This window comes from Sinohyriopsis cumingii, chromosome 12 (genome assembly GCF_028554795.1).
Source record: "Sinohyriopsis cumingii isolate HCF-2022 chromosome 12, ASM2855479v2, whole genome shotgun sequence".
Classification (NCBI taxonomy): Eukaryota; Metazoa; Mollusca; class Bivalvia; order Unionida; family Unionidae; genus Sinohyriopsis; species Sinohyriopsis cumingii.
The window spans coordinates 25,408,606-25,432,020 of record NC_142972.1 but is presented as its reverse complement, the minus strand read 5'-3'; the positions used below and the strand labels follow the sequence as shown (position 1 = coordinate 25,432,020).

Here is a 23,415-nt window from a genome sequence, read left to right as displayed (position 1 = left end):
CAACCTTGATACGATAAATGAGAACACGCGGCATAGCGAGCTGGTAATTCGACAGTGGATACTATTTTCATATTGCAAACTGTGGTACAGAAATATCTTTCCAAAAAAAGAGGAAGATGAAATTGTTTATGTGTTTATTTCAGAAGACATTTGATTGAGTGGCTTGTGAGAGACTGTAATATGCATTATTACAAAATGGCAAGCATGGTACGATGTTTGCTACTTAAAAATATATATTAGAGTATTAAATCAGATCGTAAGACTTTGCAAGATCAAGTGAATTTTTTGAATGAAAGATTGACTGAGAGAAGGTTGTTTATTAAGTCCCATCCTTTTCTCCTTCTTTTTTAATTGATTTATTACCAATAATAATGAAAATGGCAGAACTGGAATCCGTGTTGAAATGAATTACAAAATATGATTCTGTTTCTTTATGTTGATGACTTTTGTAGTTTTGCTGATACTGTTTTAAACTTACAAAGAAAGACAGACTGATCGGATATATTTTATGTCAAATAGTGTCTTACTGTAAACATGGATAAGACAAATATCGAAGTTTTCAGAGAAAGTGGCAGACTTAAAAAGTCTAGAGATCACGCGTAATCATTACTGCATCTGACGAGTCTGTGACTTGTCGTGGTAACGTTGACGTTATTGCATTTCGATTGCCTTTCTGTCAGTGAGATAACATGCATAGTTGAACAACGCGATGATGCCGTTGTTGACAGATTCAACCTTGATATTCGCGGCGTAGTTATTATTTTCAGTTTAGATACATTTTCCATTAAGTTTCAAGACGGGCTCACACTGGACTTGTAATTCTATTCCGTCGCGTTCATGATGGACCGCCGAGTGGTCTAAAGCGCTGTCCGTTACGGATCACTACCATCTCACCTGTCTGCGTGGGTTCGATTCTTGGATTCAGCCAACGTGGGCATGTGAGAAAGCTTGCCAGTAGCTTCTCGTGGGTCGGTGGTTCCTTCTGGGGTTTTCCCGGGTTCTTCCTCCACCATTAATACTGGTCGCCATGTATAGCCTATAGTGCGCTGAAAAATGGCGTTAAACCCTACAACAACAACAACAACAGCAAGCAATCATGATGGACCCTAGCTGGGCACAAATACTACTTAAAATCTCAGACGCTTCTATCTACTAACACTGGAGCGTCAAAGTCGAACTCGGTATCGGATACGTCTTTGAATTCTGACATTTTGAAACTTTATTATCGGTTTCGTTTAAAAGTTTAGCGTAACCGTAATTCGCTTCCCATTATCTGATCTGCAATCACTTAATCAGTATTAGCATGTGCCAACTCAACTTGACGCTGTCGAACGTTTGATAGTCGTACTAATTATCGAAGTCAATATCGAATTGATTTTAAAAAGTGCAATTCCAGATTTTTCAATCTATCCGTTAACAATCTCCAGATACAGTTACAAATACAATATCCGTAATATGTCGCGGAAACGGAATTTCTTGCGTTGACACAAAAAAAAATCTGATCGTGCTGACGATCGGACATTAAAATCACCACGTATGATATCCCACGTATGATATCCTTACAGTCCTTATACGAATCATTTTCTGTTGTAACTGGAGATTTTAAGATAACGTCCAAACAATTGGCTTCCAGCATAGATTCCCTACTAGATCAAATCGGTACTATACACTATTAATAAAGGTGAACATATAAATCAAAATGTTGCCAGATTTATACCTTTCTCATTCCTGCAAACAACTGTATTCTCCCTTGAAAATATTTCTCTGAGGTATGAAATTATCTCTCCAGATTTTCTTTTATTTTTTGTTTCTTTAATTTTCTATACAAAGCACTTGATGCAAATCTCTATATTATATAAACATATCAAATAACTAATTTATCCATGTTTTTGTAAGAACAACATCGATTTTGGCAACTATTTCATTTAGTTCTTGAATTCGTAGTATGATAACTCTTGTTGTAGATAACTCTTGAATATTTAAAAGAGAAAAGTGTAAAATCTCCCCCACCACCACCTGCCAGTTTCTCTGTGCTTTCTTTTTCAGGCATGGGATTTTCATTACCACATGCTAAATCGGTCTAAATTTTGTGTCCTGTCGTCTATTTTCATGTGATGACCTTTGGTTTTTCCCCTGTAAAGTGCTAATGAATATTGTCCTGGTTACAGTTAACATCTTGTCATATTTGCCTTTTGCTGAACAAGATCTCGACCCATGATCATCAGTACGATTTTGACACAACATATGGACTGTTGAGTAACATCATTTCTCCTTCGAAAAAGTTTCCCGATCACACTAACCTTAGGAATATAAGCCCTACTACCTCCTGAATAAAGCCCTCCCAAAGATGAAAATACGTTTTTCTGTCTGTAAATATTGACAAAGGGCAATAAACTTTGCCTATTACCTCACTTGCCACATAGAGGTGGCGTTAGCTTAAAGCCTTTGTTGTGAACGCACAGGCTAAGTTCACTTCGCCTACATTAAAACCAGTTGGATTATATGTTATATTCAACCATCTACTGAGGACTACATTATTTTGACACTTATTAATCATATTCTACAGGTGGTAAAGTTTATTTTAAAACTTTGACCATATTTCTTTGAATTTTCTTCACTTACACAGACTTAGTCTGTTTTTCTGACCACATGGTTGTCACGGCTTCATTGTAATAGAATTACGTTTTCATAGTTCTTGTTCGCGAAAAGCTGTCTATTTATTTAAAATCCGTAGTATAGCAGGCGTCTATTACATTATTAACGTTGTTAATGTTGTTAACTATTATTATGTTTTCTTTCTTTCTTTATTCTTCTGTCGTTTCGGAACATACCAATGACGACGAGGAGTACGAGGTTAACGAGGCTTCACATGATCCATGCATCGCCTGTACGAAGTCTGCTTCGGCAGCTACATACAGTATGTGCGCTGATCGGTCAGACACGAAATAGTCGACAGTAATCATAAAAAGTTTAAAGAACAAAGAGGACTGAGTGCCGCATTAGAGCTACAATAGAAGACACGTTTTGCGTGTTGTCGAACTTAGAACGTCCACCCCAATATGACTTCGCCTGATTATTATAAGATGAATAAAGGAGTTAAGCATGCCACTTCGAAGCTCGTTCGCAACATTATGGCGACGTCTGATTTGTTTGCAGAAGCAATGCCGCTTATGCGCCCAAGCGACATTACCACGAGGCCGTTCTATAACATTTCCCTAGATTATTAGGAAACGTGGTTTCTTGGCTCGATCTCACGGTCGTTATTATGCTACAACTCTGTCCCTGTGATATACACGAGCACGTTTACTATCATATTCACTGTCTATTTTCCACTGACAGCTCGATTGAAATTATATATTGACAGATCACACACAGTCATTGCAAAGCATCATTGTAGCACCAACCAGTTATAACATAATCGGTACACCTGCTTTGGTATCAAAGAAAATTCAGCAAAGTCCAAAGGATTGTACACCTGCTTTGGTATCAAAGAAAACTCAGCAAAGTCCAAAGGATTATACTAGACTTTACGACCATTATACATAGAATACTACTTGCAGATGGTGATGTTGAGTGTTACCTCAGGCTATGCTTAACAAAGGGTTCATTTTGTAACGGCCAACCAAATCAGTAAGGAAACTTCTATGATACATGTTCTTCAAAACTTCATTAGGCCAGATTACCCCTAATGATCCGACACTAATATCAAAACATCACGACAATCCTTTATTTGTTTGTATCCAGAAAGGGCAAACGACTTGTCAAGCTTACACTCACATATGTCGTTATGGTCTCTGGTTCTTCATCTTCAAGCATACAGTAGCAGTCATTATATATAAGTCTGTTGGATTGCAAAAGCCAAGTAATGGAGTTCATTAATAGTCTGTTTCTACGGTACTTTGTGAAACATGCGGTTTAATATTGTAATCAACAATATACTACCTGTTATTGTCATCAAGAACAAAATTTGGTCTTGCTTTCGTTTGGCCATTAATATCACCACATATGATATCTTTACAATCCTTATTCGAATAACTTTCTATTCTTACTAGAGATCACGTGTCCAGGGACTATGTCTGAAGACAAATTTGTTCTTGGAGAGGAACATTAACAAAGCCACACTCTACTCCCTGAATAAGAACACTTTCACTAGTCTTCACAGACAAAGGCAAAGTACCTGAAAATACAGGACTATGAGAAGGTTCTGCGTCCCCATATATTTTAATACAGATAGGCTTGGCAGAATCACCAATAAGATATATAGAACCATTCGACACAAGTGGTTAACAATTCTCCATAATAAAGTCAGACAAGGGGTTGTTTGACACAACCAATGTATTGGTTTCAATACGTAATCTTTTTTAAAAAAGAATGTTTTGGAATATCTTTGTCTTTATTCTATTGACTATTTTTCACTCTGTAACAATCAGAAATAACGTACCTTTTCTCCTTACAATAAGTGCATGCAGGAAGAGATAAACGTTTTTGATCAGTCTAATCAGAATGAGATTTGGAAGAATTCGTATGAGGCTGAGATGGGTGGGGATGTTTACCGAATAAGCTGATGAGACGAAGATTGACAACTTTTTGAGTAAAGAAATAATCGTAAGCTGTATGAGAAACATTTTTTTAAAGTTTCCACCTTTTGATCATCAAGCTAGGTATGGACGTCACTATGGACGCAATTATTGATCTCTTCAACTAAAATGAGCTATTTGAGTTATCCAACGCTGTCATATTGTTGTTCTTTTCCATGCAAAGTCAACACGAGTCTGTCTAGTTCATCTTCTGCAGTTACTAAACCTTTGTTTAATATGCCTCAGGTACTAACTCATAATCTCTGTGAATACTTTTCCTTGCTCTTCAAAGTCGATTTTGATTGTAGTGATTTATGCAACCTTTTCCTAAACGTATTTCTTTTTGTCGCCAAGTCATCGGCAATGACGGGATCCCGCACGAGTACAATTATGTTGTTGTTCGTGTTGATTTCACCCGACATTGTGTCACACGTTTTTGCGACTCTGCTTTGTATTTCGTCCTTGATGGTTTTCGCAAATACACCCGAGTCCCTGAGTTTACCAACATGATTGATCTCAAGTAAATGTCCCGATGTAGAATCTAGCAGTCGTGTGTCGATATCAGTATGTTTTATACTGCTGGTTTTCAAATGTCCATGCTGATTTTGAAAGACGATAACATCTTCCGCGACAACTCCGGCGAGATTCAATAAAACAGCTAGATCATCTTTGGTGGCAAACGCTGACGTGTCAGTGGTGACCTAGCGTGTTGTTTTTTTTTTTTCTTTCTTCTCGATGGTCCATATATATCAACTGGCACGTTGTATAAATCAGCTATCGTTAATTCTTCATGTGTGCACGCGAACGTTACTGTTAACGCGTTACGTATACGTATGTGTAGTCGAGACGAAAGTGTCATACCGATTATTCGTGTCAAGCACCACAATGAATTCTAACCTGAACACGCGTGGATCAGTACATGTTTGTGTTAGCAGCATTGAATGCCACAATAGCTCGTTACTTGTAACGTATGATCCATCCATTTTCATATTCGAAATTTCACGCCAATGTAATGGAAAAAACATATCCACGCGCGTTATTGCTTATACGATGCAGTGCATGACATGGTCCGTCGAAGAATCTAATTTAATAATTTCGGTTTCGATCACGAGTAGCGTAATCGCTGTTACATCATCAAACATGAAAACCCGCGAAAATGTTTCATCTTATGTGGCAGCGACAATTCGATAAAAAATCAACAGTTGACAACAGTTGTTTCATACGCCTGTGTCTATTTATACAGGCGTGTTAGTCCGTGTCGTGCTCCTTACCGAAGGGTTAATTGAAGCCCCTGCCTTTTTATAACATCAGTGCATATAGTGACAGCTTGCTAAGGGCCTCTGGTGGTGGTCCCAATATCTTGCTGAATATCAGTGAACCCCATGCCCCGACAATCAGTGGACTAATAAAACCACCCTGTCGTCTTCGTGTTCCGAACATTCCTCCGGTTGCCTATTTTGGGGCCCTTTCCACGGCGGTTCCGACACCACCCAACGTGGCTGCTTGGGTAATCATAGGTGCAACAGCGGCGGTCAATTTGAGTATTGCCTCCAGCAGAGGAAATGTTTCGCCGTGTTCGGCCATCGCATCGACCTCAAACGCGGACAGTGTTATGTGACTTTATGACTGCTTCTCCGTGCCAGATTTACTTGACTCGCTTGCGTGGCTGTTAACGGCAACTTCCTTGGTCCCACAACGAGTTTCCCTCGGGTTAGTTTGAAAATTATCTCAGTTATTTCTCGCGGCGGATCTTAATTTCCAAGCTGACTCCGAGAAAGTGTTACTCCGACTTCCATGTGTGACATGTTTCATTTGTTTACGCGCGCTTATTTAATCACTAACAATTAGCTGAATGTTTTTCACGGGGTGTCAGCGATCTTCATTCGTCCGCCAACATCTCTGGATAAAAATGTTTTCTATAATGATTATGATCTACAATTAAAAATTTCCCGAAAGTTCGTTTTGCTAGTTCCATTAGTCTGAAACGACTAGTCTGTGGTCCACGTAAGAGTAACTGCTGCTCTCTTTAATAAGTAGGTATGTTGTAATTAATACTTATTGTAATTACTTTAAGAATCTCAAATGATAATGGAAATCGGAAAGTTTTTGCTACTGTTTTGCAGTATTAGGTCAAAATGGTCCCAGAGATTGGAAAGGGTCATGTGTGAGGTAGGATAGAGCTATTCTGCATTGGTGTTCTACACTGGCTACTATAATCGTACACATATAATAATGTGTGAAAATACAGCCAATTAGGTCATGTGTCTGTTCGTCACTTTATCATTTGATTTTAAGCGCTCATGGCGGTGCACCGTCAGTCATTTATTACTCCTATGATATTTCACAAAATAGATCGGTACATCGCTTTTCCATCAACATACCTACATATCTATATGTCTGCTTTATCTGTCTATATCATCAACCTGCCTATAAACATTTTTAATAATTTACTAAGTATAGCGACAAGCACGCACGTAGTTCAGTGTAGTAATGGCCCATAAGTATTTTACGACTATATTAAAAACATTTTCATAAGTTGCTAAAATAACCAAACAAAATATGAGCTTTTTTTATAGAGGTTTGTTTACATCTGAAATATTAGCTGACTGAATGAAATAAATTGAACGCATCATTGTAACTCTTAGAGATCTGAAAATGGAGGTACAAAAATATAGAATACTGCAATGAATTGAAGAAAAGTCTTCAATGAGGAAAAACCGAAGGACAACGACTTTTTTCTTTATTTCAGCTGCAAATAGTGACAACTTTCTAAACTCTTTTATCTTTCCGTTTCAGACTATTCACTGATATTTAGATGCATGTGTTACATTTACTGGGTCTGTAGCGCAAATTGCAGAAACTGAAAAGTGCTATGAATGTTGTAATTTCTAGGTGTGACGTTTATCTATGCTTGATACATTTACTGCCGGTAATGTAGCCGTACATCCCACAATGTGACATTTACCACTGACGTTGCATGTGATGTCACATTATGACATTTACCACTGACGTTGCATGTGATGTCACATGTATGTCACTTATGACATTTATCAGGGTTTGCACCATCTACAGGGTCAACATCGTATATTTAGACGTTGCGATTTTTTAATGTTATTTACGTATTCTTTCTTTATTTTCTTTGTGTATTTTTAATGCAGACATGTTTAGCCATCTTTCTAGTCATCTCTGCCGTATCATGTTCGATTCCCTGATTTTGGCAAAAGTATCTGCCATTTGTCGGCTATCCGACATTAAATGACATTAAACTATATTTAAAGTAATTTATTGTACTTTTGAAATTGCCAGACACTGGAACGTTGCAAAGACAAACTATCATATTTCAACAGCAACATATTGTTAAATATACTTCTGCTTCATACTGCTAGAATTATATTTTATAATTTTTCGTGATTTTAACTTGTATACCAGGATTTATTAAGAACTAATGTATTTAAAACTCGTTATCTTAAGAATCATGTGACATGATGGTCGAATAAAATGGAAAAGTTACCAGTCATTGACAAGCAGTAATTATCGTTTCTTTCAATGTGCTGAAATTCAGACAAAAAATTGTTTAATAACTTCAATAAAAGGGATTTAGTGTACGAGTTTCATTCAATGTTTTACTTCTTTTATCTGATAAAATCCAAAACTATGCCTGCTCTCTACGGACGGACAGTCACTCACTACATGTCGACAACGATATTTTGACTGACGTAGATAAACACAGACTCGTTCATGTTAGTAAAAACTGGAAAGTCAGCTTGGTTAAAGTGAATACCTAACGGAACAACAAGTTACAATATGCATATTATCATCGCACCTAAAAGCATGTACCACCACTGTGCTTCGTTGAACAATATTACATGTAAAGAATTCTTATAGGCTTACACTATGACGACCTTGAGCCCCTAATATCAAGTGGGCCGATCTAATGCTTTCCCAAATGTGCCAAAATATCGCTGTCTTCATGTATCAGCTGAGAAGGTGTAAAATGTAAACGTCAATTGTATTTTTCACAGCGGCTTGAAAGTGAAACCAGCTGGCAAAAGAAAATATCAAAGCCTTACTAACAAAAAGCTGTGAGCTAAGTATGCGATAACAAAGGAATAAATCTGAAAAATCTCAATGTCATATAAGAACTATCTCCCCTAAGTAAGCAGACACAATGATTCTAATGGTGTTTTAGGAAGTCCGTCGTCCAATTTATTTACAGTTAATACAAAAGAAAAATGTAAGAATAAGCAATGAGAAAGTATAAAACAATCAAATGACAGAAGATATTTTTCTCTGCGATTATCAGGGAATGCATTCAGCAAAAGTGGTCGGCTCATGGCCACAAAACTGCCAAAGATACAATCATCGTGCCTTCACGCTCAGAACTTGCTTTACGTGAACAAAACATATAATCCAGTCAATGCTTGCAAACAAGCACCGGCACTCGAGAGTGCTGAACAACATAGTCGCTAACACTTCGAAAGATGATTCTTCGAAAAATCCCATGTCCTCGTGAACCTGTTACTATCATGTCGGCCTTCCTTTGTCGACTAACTCGTATGATTCCTTCACCTGCATCTCCATCAACTTTCAGAGCAGTTCCTGGAATCTGGAAGAATAAATCCAGACGAGAGAAGAGTTATTCACGAACAATACAATGAATTATCAGTCCTGTAGAACTTATTTATCATATGGTATCGAAGTTCGGCGGAGATCTGCTATTATTCCTTTTGTTGTTGCTTCAATAGTTTTGATAGTTGGTTAGATTGCTGAAAATAATGGAACTTCGAAACTTGGACTGCGCAAGCACCTTTTGGGTATGGACAGATTGTACGTCCTGTTCGTGTTCAGGCCAAGCCAATCTGTATATTTAAATTTACGTTTTAAAAGAGGGTGCCGTATGATACACTTTCACTGCCTATCTTTCCGTATGCACGTCCCTTCGCCTGTGAAATCATAGAGTTTAAATTTTTACCGCAAGTTCGCTGCACACAATCTGCACTGTTCGTACTTGTTGTTTTTTCTTTAATAAATATTCAATGTACACTGAGAAAATCACACACTAGAATTTTAATAATCACAATCTCAATTTTTCCGTTATTAAAATTGTAGCTGGTTAAGGGTAAACAATGCTTCTATTTGTCTCAGTATTCTTTTTCTCAAATGCCAAGGCATGAGCACAGTTTAACATGGAATTTGTTTCTGAATATTCATTCGAAGTCTCAAATTTGCAACACGTTCTTACAATTGGTAATAGACTGATCGACAGATGTGCCAAACTTTCAGTCAAAATCTACTTACTATATGGCATAATTCCGATCTCCGCTAACCACCACAACTGCTGGATCAGCGAGTTATTACGTAATTGCGTCTACAGTTGGGGCTAATCTAAGAGATCACGCTTGATGATATGACACCATGATGATTGTCACAGTTAATTACGTCCTAATTAGGATAGTCATAACTTGAATATTTCTCACGGAATTGGATGACCTTTAATAATTCTCAGGACAGCGTATAAACCAATATGCTGTTATCTTTTTTAAAATTAATCACGATACAACATGGTAAGCTAATCAGTGAGAAGAATATACCTAAAGCTCCGATGACTGGTCAGTTCAATTGTTGCAGTTGTTCTGATGCTTTTGATAAAAGACAAAAACAACCATTGATTTCATCCATAACATCCTAATCTATTGAATGACATAAAATATAAAATAAATGATTTCAAAATCGAACCATGCTCATTTACATAGGAAAATCTTTTCCAGTACATCAACAAGTATGAATGTTATAGATCGTCCCTTCAACTTAAGATAGGTTTCAACTTTAAAGAAGGGGACCCCGAGTGGCCGAGTGGTCTAAAGCACTCTCCGTTACGGATCACTGCCATTTCACCTCTGTCTGCGTGGGTTCGAGTCTCGGATTCGGCCAATGTGGGTATGTGAGAAAGCTTGCCAGTAGCTTCTCGTGGGTCGGTGGTTCTTCCCGGGGGTTTCCCGGGTTCTTCCTCCACCATTAATACTGGCCGTCATACATAGCCTATCGTGTGCTGAAAAATGGCCTATCGTGTGCTGAAAAATGGCGTTAAACCCTACAACAAAAACAACAACAACTTTAAAGAAAATCAATGCAATATTTTTTTCTATTCTGAGTTACTTTATATCGATTTAAACCCAGGGTATGTGTTATTTAAATTTTAAACTCTATGTACGTCTCCGTTTAGAACTTTGATAGATTTTTGTGATTCTTTTGTTTATTATGGGGAATTAGTGTTGGGAAGATGTTTCTCAGTCCGAGCAATTAGCCATTTTCTAGAGGTAGACGTCATAATGTATAGTATTTCACAAGACTTTAGGACAGTATAGATTAGTTTTGTAAAATTGACCTTCCCTAATTTCCTAACATAGGGGATTTTCTCGAAAGTTTTAGGTATATGTGTTTAGTAACTTGAGATAGGAACAATTCTTTGAGTTAGTTGTTTGGGTTGTGTTTTGTATTGTATGTCGTGTGAAGTATTAATATTAGGCTCAGAAAGGCTTACTAATCAGTCATACAAATGTGAAACACGAGCCAACCACGCAAGTGTGAAATTAGAGTTTCGTAATGTTAAATTTTTAGGTGATTAGATAAAAATGTTTGTAGCATTCGCGCTATTAAGAACCTTTCAGTTGACAACAACCGCTGTCGAAAAGGTCCTTCGAAATAGAGAGGACATGGGCTATCGATCCACGATCACGCAGGAGTTTGATTCACTCGTATCGAGACCCCTTGCGTGTAACAATATCTTACATATTCTGGTTCTGTATATTGGAAGAATACCCATTTGTTGTTCCACCTAAGCGTATTCAAATCTCTAGGTAATGAGATTAAATGATGCCTAGGTAATATTCAATAAGATGTCGAAAATATCTTTTCAGTGGGTTTAGTATGCTTTGAATGAGACAATTATTAAAATCTTATAAAATCAAAAATTATAATATTTGTATATAGGAACGAAGGTGAGTCTTTGATTTGCAGAGGTTATTTTAATCATCTATCAATACTAATTTCTAAAAACTTACGTTTTGATTTTTCATCATTTCCTTCATTTTAGCCATCATTTGCTTGGACTTTGCATCAAGGTTAGCTATCATCTGCCTTGCTTGTTCGGGAGTAGGCAGAAAAATTCCTGGCGCTGAGAATGCAACTGTGATAATAATAATAATAAGAAGAAGAAGAAGAAGAACAACAACAACAACAACAACAACAACAAGAATTAATATTATTTTCGTTAGAATTATTATTAGTATTATTATCAAAAACAGAAACAGCAACAAGAGGGGAAAAAGACCATGATGCAGGATGAAGAAGAGAAGGATATTGGTGGCAGTAATATAGTGTAGTAGTATCAGTTGCTATTGTTTTTGTCGTTGTTGTCTTCGTCTTAGTCTTCTTTGTTGCTGCTGTTGTAGTATCTTCATATCTTATGCATTTAGTTACAAGTGCACGTCACTATGTATGACTATACTATACAAAATATAAGGAAAGTTATTCATAAGAATGTATTACCAATACAAAGATTGTTGAAGTGATTGGTGCTATCTAAAGACAAGTTTTACCTTCTCCATATATTCTTCCTTATGTTAACGCTCCTAACCTCCAACAAAATTTGGTTTGAAACAAAATGTCACCTGACAGGTGATAGGTCAAATCATCATCATGCTAGTGTAAAATGGAGTGAAATGATGAACTTCCCAAATGTTCATGGCTCCTGTAGCGTCCAGTTTTTTCCCCCATCAAACTTCCTTTGATTTGATTTAAGAAACTAATTTTATTAACACGTCAAATGTTTGTGTGTCGGTTTGTTTGTGTAAGATTGTTTCAGTGCGTGCCTTTTACATGGTTATGGGACATTAGCTGAATTACAATCTCCCTGATCTAAAATATACATGTGTATAAAAAAATGTCGAATTGTGAATTTCAAATCCATCCATAAAAAATATATAGATTTTAGACCTGTATGTATATCATTGTATAATCATAACTGGCAATAAGAGGAGATTGAGAGAGAATGGATGGAAGCTAAAGATACAGACATACAAATGGATATAATAATTGCTATTTAAGAAAGATTAGCATAAAACTGCAATGCGTATTTTTAAAAGGTCTTTTGGATTGGATGCCCTTCAAAACTGCTAAGCATGATCCAGTCCTTCTGCGATGACATGAAAGGCACAGTGCAGTACGATGACCAAACGTCCGACCCGTTCGACATCCGCAGCGGAGTGAAACGGGGCTGCGTCCTTGCCCCCACGCTCTTCGGCATCTTCTTCGCTGTCCTGCTCAAGCATGCCTTTGGGACATCCACATAAGGGACCTACCTGCACACCCGATCAGACGGCAGACTGTTCAACCTGGCACGACTGAAGGCAAAGAGTTATGTGCGATAATTAACCATCAGGCACATTATATTCGCAGACGATGTTGCTCTAGCCACTCACACAGAAACTGAGCTACAGCGCCTAATGGACGGATTTGCTAAAGCATGCGATGCGTTTGGGTTGACCATCAGCCTAAATAAAACCAACGTGATGGCTCAGGACGCGGACCCCCAAGCATCATCAACAGCTACGAACTTGAGGTAGTCAGTCAGTTCAAGTATTTCGGCTCTACCATCACCAACAACATCTCGCTCGATGCTGAGCTCAACAAGCGGATTGGAAAGGCATCAACAACTCTCCAGGTTGTCGCAGAGAGTATGGAAAAACAGCATGCTGACCATGAACACTTAAGATATACGTGTACCGTGCCTGTGTGCGAAGCACTGTCATGTACGCCAGTGAAACATGGACCCTGTACGCCTCACAGGAGACAAGACTGGGCAGCTTCCATATGCAATGCCTCCGACGCATACTGGGGATCACCTGGAGCGATCGAGGGACAAACAACGAGGTGCTTGAACGTGCCTAGATTCTCAGCATGGCCACACTCCTCCGCCAACGTCGCATCAGATGGCTGGGCTATGTACGTCGGATGGATGACGGACGGATCCCCAAAGACCTTCATTAATCAAAGCTTGCCTCTGGCAAAAGGTCGGTCGGACGGCCACATCTCCGCTTCAAGGATGTCTGCAAGCGCGACATGAAAGCCCTTGACAGTGATGTCAACACCTGGGAAGAAGTGCTTGCTCTAGTCAAGTCCAGCTGGCGACATGCTCTGATCACTGTTCTAAAAGCCAGCGAGGACAAGCTGCGCTTGCTAGCTGATGAAAAGCGATCGCAGACGAAGAAGAAAGAGCTCCAACCCACACCAGACTCAACTTTCAAGTGCAGCAAGGACTGTCACTCCCGTGTTGATCTCATTAGTCATAGCAGACGCTGCACCACCACCAACCGGGACATCTCTCATGGGCACACTTCCATCGTCTCTCAAGACTAACGGATGCCAGCCATTTTTTAAGTTTTACAAAGGATTCTTCCAGAATATATGAACTTCAAAAGTTACCCTTTTCTTCGATAATTTAATTTCTGGCAAAATGTACCATGTCAAATTGAACTTAATTGAACTAAATGCTTGTGGCGAAGGTGAAAATGCTCTAAAAAGTCAAAAACTACCTAGTAAACATGAAATTACCCGTCTCGAAGATCCATTCAAAACGTGCCGAGGGGACACAACAATTTTTATGTTGATGAAATAACCAAGTAAATACTACATTTTAAAATCATGTCTTTAATAATTGCAAGGAGTTACTAAAACTTCAGAGTAATGTTCCACACATTCAATATATATGCTTTCTTTAGTGTTATCGTTATCAATCATTTCTTCTTTGATTTTTGTCATGTACATTTCAAGATTATACAAACGATTAAGTATTAATTTGGTTTTGGTTTCATTCTTCTAGATTATGTGGTAGGATATATTAGTTTTGACCATTTGAAATATGGTAATAAATACAATACATTTCCCCTACTGTTATGAAATATATAATTTGCCATCGCTGTTATCAATTTGATTCTAAAAATAAATTTCTTTTACAGACTGTCCTTCCACAGTAATGTAACTTGGCTTCGGCGTAAGGTAGGCACAGGCTGTCGTTCCACAGTGATGTAAATAGGCTTCTGCCTGAGGTAGTCACAGGCTTCCGTTTCATTAACTAGAATCCTTTATGTTACGTCCTTGCAACAATGTATTGTACTAAGTTCTGTTCACCTTATACTCATTATTGTTTGTTACTTTACTCAACATTATATCAACTTTATCTAAAATACGAGGTTACAATATCACCGTGTTTTAAAACTTCATTGCATATTAGCTTGTCTTTAAAAGCTTTTCAATAAACCCAAGCAACATTGTACCGAACCCTGTAAAAGCTAAATCTATAACAAATCCAGCAACTTGTAAACTTGAACAGATATTCCACCCGAAACATTTGCCATACTAACCTCTTCCCAATTAATAAAACGTGTATTTTTATTTTACTTCTCTAAGTTTCTATCTCTAGAACACAATCATTCTAAATTTCATCTTTATCCATCAAACGAAACTCTATTCCATGGTTTGTATATGTAATTATTATGTCTGTCATCATACGTTGTGCTGTTAGACTGTTAATCGTAAACTGACTCAAATAGGAATAATATTACTTTTCTATACTCATTATAGTAGGTAACTATTTTAAAACTAAATATCCTTTGTTCAACAGCTTACTGAAGAGTGCTTTAAGACTTTAATTTATTCTTGCATTGTAAATAGCATAAATAGTTTGTTCGTTTCGCTTACTTTGTAAAGTTTATGAATATGTATATTGAGTTGTTAGGCTTTGATCTGCATGCTAGGCTACAAAATATCTGGAGAAGGAATCCCTCTAATTATAATCGGTTCACAGTGCATGTTAGTGGCTCCACGTTCCCTGATGCTTATTTTATTGTAAGAGAGAAAATTCGTATAGTCCAAAAGGGTAATCAATTTTGATTCGAATGATTGACAGTAAAATAAGCTGGCTTTTAACATTAACATGACTATTATTTTTGAAACAGCTCTTAATGCAGTTTCGTTCCTTCTTAATTAGTTAGCTATCTCAAATATTACACATGTTACTTGCATTCACAGTATCATCATAAACGCTTGTTCGCTTTCTCGTGTACATCATTTCTATCGCGAGGTACGTTAGCTGTATGTGGTGTTGGTGGATTTGTATGTTGTATGTACTGTCCTTGATATTTTTAGGTACTGAACTTATTTTAAGTCATAGAAAACCTTTCTCAGTCGCTCATGTATACTTAGGTATATATTCCTTTTCGAATGATTAACTTGAACCATCCATCGTCATCACAGTAACGACGAGTAATCATAAAGCGGTCGTTGCCTTCTACCGAAAGGTTGCCGATGAGTTTGTCCTGGCCAGAAATGAGATACTGCATTTAGTTAATGAACTGCAGCTGGCCCAGCCGGAAGCCATATACTTTTTCATGTAGTTAGGAGTGGCACTTATCTTAGTATCTTATGCTTCTGCGATTCTTTGCATTTTTAAGTGACCGTCTTATCGACGCAGGTTATGAAAGACAACAGGAAGTGATGTTTTCTTTGGGTAAATTTTTTACAACTGTAGATTACATACGCTATTTTCAATTCCTCAGTACGCGCCAGAGATGTTACGTTGATCGCTTGCTTTATCGTCTTTGGACATCGAAGCCGAATCACTGAAAGCTCCTTCACAGATCCAGCAATGAGTGGCCGCGGAAAATTCGCCAATGTCATCATTGGTCATAATTGTATTTGTGGCTGAGAAGAGCTGTTGTTGAATCCATTTTGTTGTAACCTTGAGTAATTTAATAAACTACTCAAGTGAATCCTTCAATATGGGTGGCTCATTGTTTCTATCGCATCTATCAACGATGTCGCAAACCCCACTCGGGAATTCTACAGCGACATGGACCGTGGAAGCTTCTTGGTCTTTGGTACTCGCAGGAATCTTCGAGCATTCGTAGTCCGTGTTCAAATGTACTGATGTCAGTATATTGCATAGGGAATTCTATTTTTTCGAATTGATATTCACCCAGTTGTTGTCTGTAATTTCGAGGATGTATGATCGCTCTGTCTAAACATCAGTTGTCGTTTTTACGTTTATCATTGCTTGCCACAGAATATATGTTTTGTCATTGATGAACATACACGGCAGCCTCTGCGTCCAGCTACACTCTTCTTGTTCATCAACAAACACACTTAAGATTTCAGTTCACTTGGTTTTTAAGTTATCTTGATATGTAACTGCATAGCAGTTTAACGAAGTCGCTTCACTGTTGCAATTTGTCAAGTTGCTTTGGATACGCATTTTAAATATCATACATTTTTCTGCCTCTTTAATGAACGTGTATGACGCATTTAGGAAAAATGTTGATATATATATATATATATATATATATATATATATATATATATATATATATATATATATATATATATATATATATAGGAATGATATTATAAGCAGGTTGTTGTATTGCTGTATTGAGTTATTGCACATAAATGTCTTACAGCCGACCGACGTATTTAGTCAGTGTCATTTAGAATGGCGTGAATTTACAATCCCGAATGGCGGCCCCGAGTGGCCAGGTGGTCTAAAGCTCTCACTGTTACGGATCACTGCCGTCTCACCTCCGTCTGCGTGAGTTCGAGTCTCGGGCTCGGCCATTGTGGGTACGTGAGAAAGCCTGCCAGTAGCTTCTCGTGGGTCGGTGGTTCTTTATGGGGGTTTTCCCGTGGTCTTCCTCCACCATGTATACTGGCCGTCATGTACAGCCTATCTTGTGCTGAAAAATGGCGTTCAGCTCTACAACAACAACAGCTTCGAATGAGGCCCTAGAGTTCCAAACAACATCCTAAAGTCTCAGAGTTTGTTTCAGAATTGATTATGTCTCAAAGAATTATCCATGCTTCGTAATCATTTTTGGTATCAACCGTACTTCGTCAGATCTGACATTCGTGTGTCTGCATCCAATTTGAGCTAAACGGTTCCTCAGTCAGAAAGAAAATATCATTTTTCGCTATGTAATTTGAACCGAAAATGTCTGAATCAAGAGTATGACACGCTAACCGATTATGCCACCAAGAACTCTTAATATACACAAGAAAAAAAAGAAAATAAATTTAAGCATAAACGTAACAGCGCCAGCGAGAAACGATGTGTGACTGTAAAAAAATAAATTCATTTTGGATTTGATAGACCATCACCTATTAATTTCGAGAGTGTACATATCGCATACTTTATCCGACACGTTTCATCCATGTTACGTAGTCCCAAACTTTTTATGGCATACGTTCCCACACGTCTAATATGTTGGCATAGTAATTCCTATGTATCAAATTTTTAATCAGTACTTCCACCAACAATAATTTGATTTAGTTATTTACACAAACAGTGGTCAAGATGGCTCAAGTCAAGAAATCTGGGTCTCCTCTCGAGAATTAGAAGCAACACGAAATACCTCATCACATTATTTAAGCTGTCTTATGAAATGATAAAATAATACAAAGGCGTTTTGAGCCAGATAGTCACGCGGATTACAATCACAGATGCATCAGTGTGTGAAGCATCCAGTGTATAGCGCCAGCGGAATGAATAATAATCAGTCGATAATTGATAGTGATCAATGTTTGTGATTATGTGCGATCTTTGGTCACGTGACTTCAAGATGAGCACATCAGAAACTTAACCAAAGTTTGACAAAGTCTGAGACATCATATATTGTTTTGAAATTAACCACCTAAACAAACTGTGTAAAGTTGAGATTATTCATGCGTATCGGTGACCTCAGTACTTAAAAATATCAACACTGGTGAAAACACTTGTGTCTGTGCTCTTTAGATTTACAAGGGTTGTGTCAAGCTTATTTTAATGTTTTTGATTTTGTCTTTCTCTGGTGAAGTTTTTGAAACAAAACAAATATTACATTGATTGTTCAAGTGGCGGTTGATTCAAAATTGTTACCTATTTGTCATTACAACCCCCTTTGTAATTACAGCCCTGTAACATAGGTACTCTTATCACGTAAAATTTCTGCTTTGCTCATTCGAAATCACATTACCAAATTACACGGTGTCATGACCAATGGCAAACAAATTTTAAAATGGCCCAACATGTATCCCTGTTATCTATCTACTAAAGACGAATACACATTTCCATACAGGAGGCGTTCATGCATTAAATGAAACTTACGTGACGGCCTATGGATCTCCACACAGTGAACCAGTATCACAACATCACCCTCTCTGTATACATTCTCTGCAAAAACTGAAAAAAAAGTAGTTAACCATTTCAACAAATAGGTCGCGATAAAAGTCTAACGTTCAAAAATCACGTTGTCTTTGTAACTTTGACATTTAATCTTTTACTTTTGGAATCGTCCATACAGTAAACCAAAATGTTTTCTTCTCTCTGATTATATATTCTCTAAGGAACTAAAAGATAGCCATTCCTACTATAATCAAACATATTTTAATGCAAAGTTGAGATTATAAGTTTCGTATGTTCTGAATGCTAGTCTCTGTGACCCCGTGATCTTTCGATTCTTTGGATAATACATGTTGAACGGTTATAAAGTTAACTCGTGTCACAATCTATACTGTAAATATATATGTCTGATTGATGAGACAAATCTATTAAAACAATACACTAATTCTTAGTACCTTAAGGGAAACGTTCTGCAAGTCCCCAGTTGGATAGATCTTGTAGGGACCAGACTCGTATGCAAATTATGCTGTTTATCTACTCTAGAGACACGATTGTTTTACGCATAGTATAAAAGATACGTTTATATAATATCATTTCTTTAAAAAACGCACTTACATTTAAAGGCGATTTCCGAGTGTACACTGTTATCCAACGCCACAACTATAGTTCGACCCACCATGACGTCTTATATCAAAAAATAATGGAAGAGATATTATATTGAACACTGCTCCAAAATTAATTTCGTCCCAACCGGACATGCAAGCCCGCGTAGGTCGTGGTACGAATGAAATCAAAGGGGAACCTGCATTCAGACCATGTTTTTCATTTCTCTGCTCCGTAGCATTCACCATTTTTATTTGCTGATTAAGAGTTATTGGTAAGCACAATTCAGTACATGTGAGTTAAGACTGCGAAGAAATGGCTAACTATCATAGTAACAGTGCTCTCCCATTTCCTTCAATTAAGTATTATGTAACACTTAGTAACGAGTTTGTTAAAGGATAACTTAAAAGTTTTTAAAAAATTCCGAATTTTTTCTACAGAATTTGAGGCATTGTACAGTAATGTGGAGTCTGTATGCACTGAAAAAGAAATGCCACTGACACTCACGAAAAGTCCATTCTGTGGCAAGAAGAGGTGGAATGTGCATACAGTTTTGAGACATTGAACATAAACTGTTTTCAGCACATACTGCTTGCAATGACATGCATGTTTTCAGTCCTGAACAGCCTTGATTGTAGTTCAAAACGAAATGGGCAAAGAGGTCTGTACTGGCCATTAAGAGCACTTCATGAAGAAGACAATTACATAATAGTACTTTTGTTTCGGCAATAATACTAATAATAATGAGACAATTTTTCAGTCCCAAACAGTGTGACGAGTAGTGTGTGAATGGGGCTTTGAGACCGGCTGACTGGCTTTAATTAACGCGCCCGAAACCACTTCTAGTTCCCCGTGATGTTTTCCCTGTCTGCGTGACTCCCCGTGGAAGCTTTGCTTCTCGTGGAACCCATGATCAAGGGTTAGGGGTCGGGTAACAGTGTAGGTAAGCGCTGGTTCATACGCGTACTACCGCAGTTCAAAAGGGAGTTGGGCTGCAATGCTGTGAGTTAGCTTGTGTTGTGGAGTTTAACGCCATTTTCAGCACACGGTAGGCTATGCATGGCGGCCAGTATTAATGGTGGAGGAAGAACCCGGGAAAACTCCGGGAAGAACCACCGACCCACGAGAAGCTACTGGCAAGCTTTCTCACATGCCAACACTGGCCGAATCCGAGACTCGAACCCAAGCAGACAGAGGTGAGATGGCAGTGATCCGTAACGGAGAGCGCTTTAGACCACTCGGCCACTCGGGGCCCTACTGTAAGTTAGCATGTATATACATGATGGCAACTGCTTACGCGCTATTTTGTTGCTTAAATCAATGGCTGTTTTCGTTCTATGTCGCGGTTCTGTATCTGCGTGCGGAGTCGTCAGAGATTTTCCATTTCCTACCAAACGGTCTCGAGATCACCGGTGCTAATATTTCATCTACAAAGACCTTTGTAATTAAACTAGTTTGCCGGTGCCGCTTAACACCAGTTACAACTGATGCAGCCCCGACATAAAAAATATTGGCAAAATTATGGTAGTTGTCGCAGTAGCAATTCCCTACACACGAATAATAATGGTTCTTGCAGCTGAGAGTCCACAAATATCGTCTCCTACAACACACACGTGTTTGTATTTTGCGAGTAAAACTGATTTCTTGGTGATTTCATTTCACAGCTGGAGTTCCGATTTGATTATTATTTCGCTTCGGTAGCTTCGACGACCCATTACATTTCCTCTATTAATAATGTTACCGCAAAGCATAATTGTCCGTCAGACTGGGCGGGTAGAAGTACAAGACGCACATACATTTCCAATTAATTATTTCTACTTTGCCTGTACAAATGCCATGCGATATTATAAATATCTTCCTGTGGAATACTTATGTCTACGGTGATTGTTTGCACTCTTCCAGGTTAAGATAGAACTACATTAATTACGCCCATGCTTTGTGTCTTCAACAATCGTGCTCGTTGTCTCCAAATAATGTTGCACGCACAAGCGCGTCTTTGTTGAATAACAGTCTGGATATTTCTTTCGCTGGTCTTGTTAATGTTCACTTGATATAAGTAATGTGGAATTTTCTCGAGATGGATATGACTGTAGCATCAACTCCATCTTATAAAAACAATATTGTGCATTTAACATTTCATCTTCCTGCGACTGAGAGTTTTCACGCACTACTGAAATGATTCCAGATTGGCCTAGAGTTAATATTGGCACACCAGTGCTTTTGCAATGGTCGATAATAATTGAATTTTCACAGGATTATATTTCAGTGTATACGATGGTCGGTTAACGCCATTGTCATGCATATATTGGTTGAGAAACGGCACAAAATCCCTTATCAGCTTATCCAACAGACGCCAAAGACGGTTAACATCTGATCTTAGCAAACCGATATGCCCCTTATGATTTATCATTATTATCATTCTACCCCATCAACATTTAGTTCCGTGTTAAGATAAGTGATTGTAATCCGGACTCGCGTACCTTTAAGACATGAGATTTAATTATATCATCCAAAATCATCGAAAACAAATCGGCCATTCGTCAAGGTTAAGGGGTAAGTCTTTTCATTTAATTCACTGGTTCATATTTTTTTTAACAGACTCCGTGAAGTTACACTTCGTGTGGTGGTTTGAGCACGTCTATAGTCTGACTATACCTCCCCATTTTTTTGTACCCACCTGTCGATTTCAATAATGAAAAGTACAAATTAGATCAGAAATGCACAGAATTTACTCAGTTCATTCATTGATTTATAATTTCTATCTTGACTGTGACCAAGGAGGCCGTAACACCGTCATCGTCTGCGCGTTTCATGCTAAACAGAAGTTTTAAATATAATCGACGGCCATGATCAAGATCCTTTTCAGTTCCTGGACAAGCCCATTTTCATCGAAGGGGTTATGCAGGACTATACATGTATGTACGTAGAAGGAAAATACTATGCAGTCTGCTTCGGATATGTACAATGTGGAATCAAGCAAAGGAAAAGAACGATAATTACAAAATTTGCCATTCACGTGGATTTAACAAGCTGTGTAATTTTTATTTACATGCATGCAAAGGATATAAATCTAAACTCTCAGCATTATGATAATTTACGGAATTATCCGGCATTTAGCAAATAGGATAAATTCCGTCACAATGCTGTCTGACGAAATCAGCTTGCCCATAGAGTATGCAACATGGCGCCTTGTTAGTATGGAAAGTCAGTTGAGCATGAAAGACGCAGAAATGCCAGTGTGAGGGCCACTCTGGTCACATTCATATTACAAATTATAAATTAATGAATGAATCGATTAAGTTCTGTGCACACTTTCTTTCACATTAAAGATTACCGTTATTGAAATCGAGAGAGGTACAAAGAAACATGGATATATAGTAAGAAGATTGGACTTTCGCGTCGACATATTGTTTCGACGCAGCCTCCGAAATATCAATATAAATTTTGATAAATATACCGGTCGTGGCCGTTATTGCAACCGCGGAAGCCGCAGTCTCGATCAAATCGGGAACCTCCGCGAGAAATGCAAATATTCCGCCTCTCTTTTTCATCTGAGCCAAATCGACTTTGATATCTTTAACGTTACCGATGCATTAAGATTTCGTTTGCCTTTAACTTGTTTTCGAATTTGACAATGGGGGATACTTCCATTTAATTTTGTTGGAGAAAAGTCGCAATATGCGCCCACAATTGGTTTAACTTCACCTTAGTGATATGACCTTGTCATAATTGTGTTATTCAATTACAACAGCTATGAGTTTTCCAAGTGTCCATCAATAACCCTCGTTCGGCAACCCGAACCCTCCAACAACGGCAATGCAACTGTAATTGGCAAAGGGTGCTAAATTACATGTTCATGACAGTGCATGTCCACCACTGTCTTTCTAAACAGGTCCTGGTGTTCTAACGAGAAATAATAAATCGGGTACAACGTAGCAAAGTCACGGTGGGAAATTTGAAGTTCCCAGCTGACGTACGTCCATAGCTTGTGAAATACACGTGCGACATGACAGTTTTCAAAGTAAA

The 23,415-nt window shown here is 38.0% G+C and overlaps 1 protein-coding gene across 1 annotated transcript; it reads right to left on the bottom strand.

Annotated features, from left to right (window-relative positions):
• Window positions 1–8,083: 8,083 nt before the first annotated feature.
• On the bottom strand, window positions 8,084–18,821 carry LOC149786117 (uncharacterized). The gene is made up of 3 exons (XM_089978146.1): window positions 18,772–18,821; window positions 11,639–11,763; window positions 8,084–9,183 (listed from the first exon to the last, which is right to left on the bottom strand). The coding sequence occupies exons 2-3, from the start codon at window positions 11,708–11,710 to the stop codon at window positions 8,992–8,994; spliced, it is 264 nt and encodes an 87-aa protein (XP_089834272.1). The 5' UTR covers window positions 11,711–11,763; window positions 18,772–18,821; the 3' UTR covers window positions 8,084–8,991.
• Between the last annotated feature and the right edge of the window lie 4,594 nt (window positions 18,822–23,415).

What these genes read in the sequence shown, in the direction of transcription:
- LOC149786117 (XM_089978146.1), bottom strand. Translation starts at nt 11,710, where the DNA reads ATGATAGCTAACCTTGATGCAAAGTCCAAGCAAATGATGGCTAAAATG. An exon ending in AAATGATGAAAAATCAAAAC is followed by an intron (nt 9,184 to 11,638) that starts GTAAGTTTTTAG and finishes TTATTCTTCCAG; the next exon opens with ATTCCAGGAACTGCTCTGAA.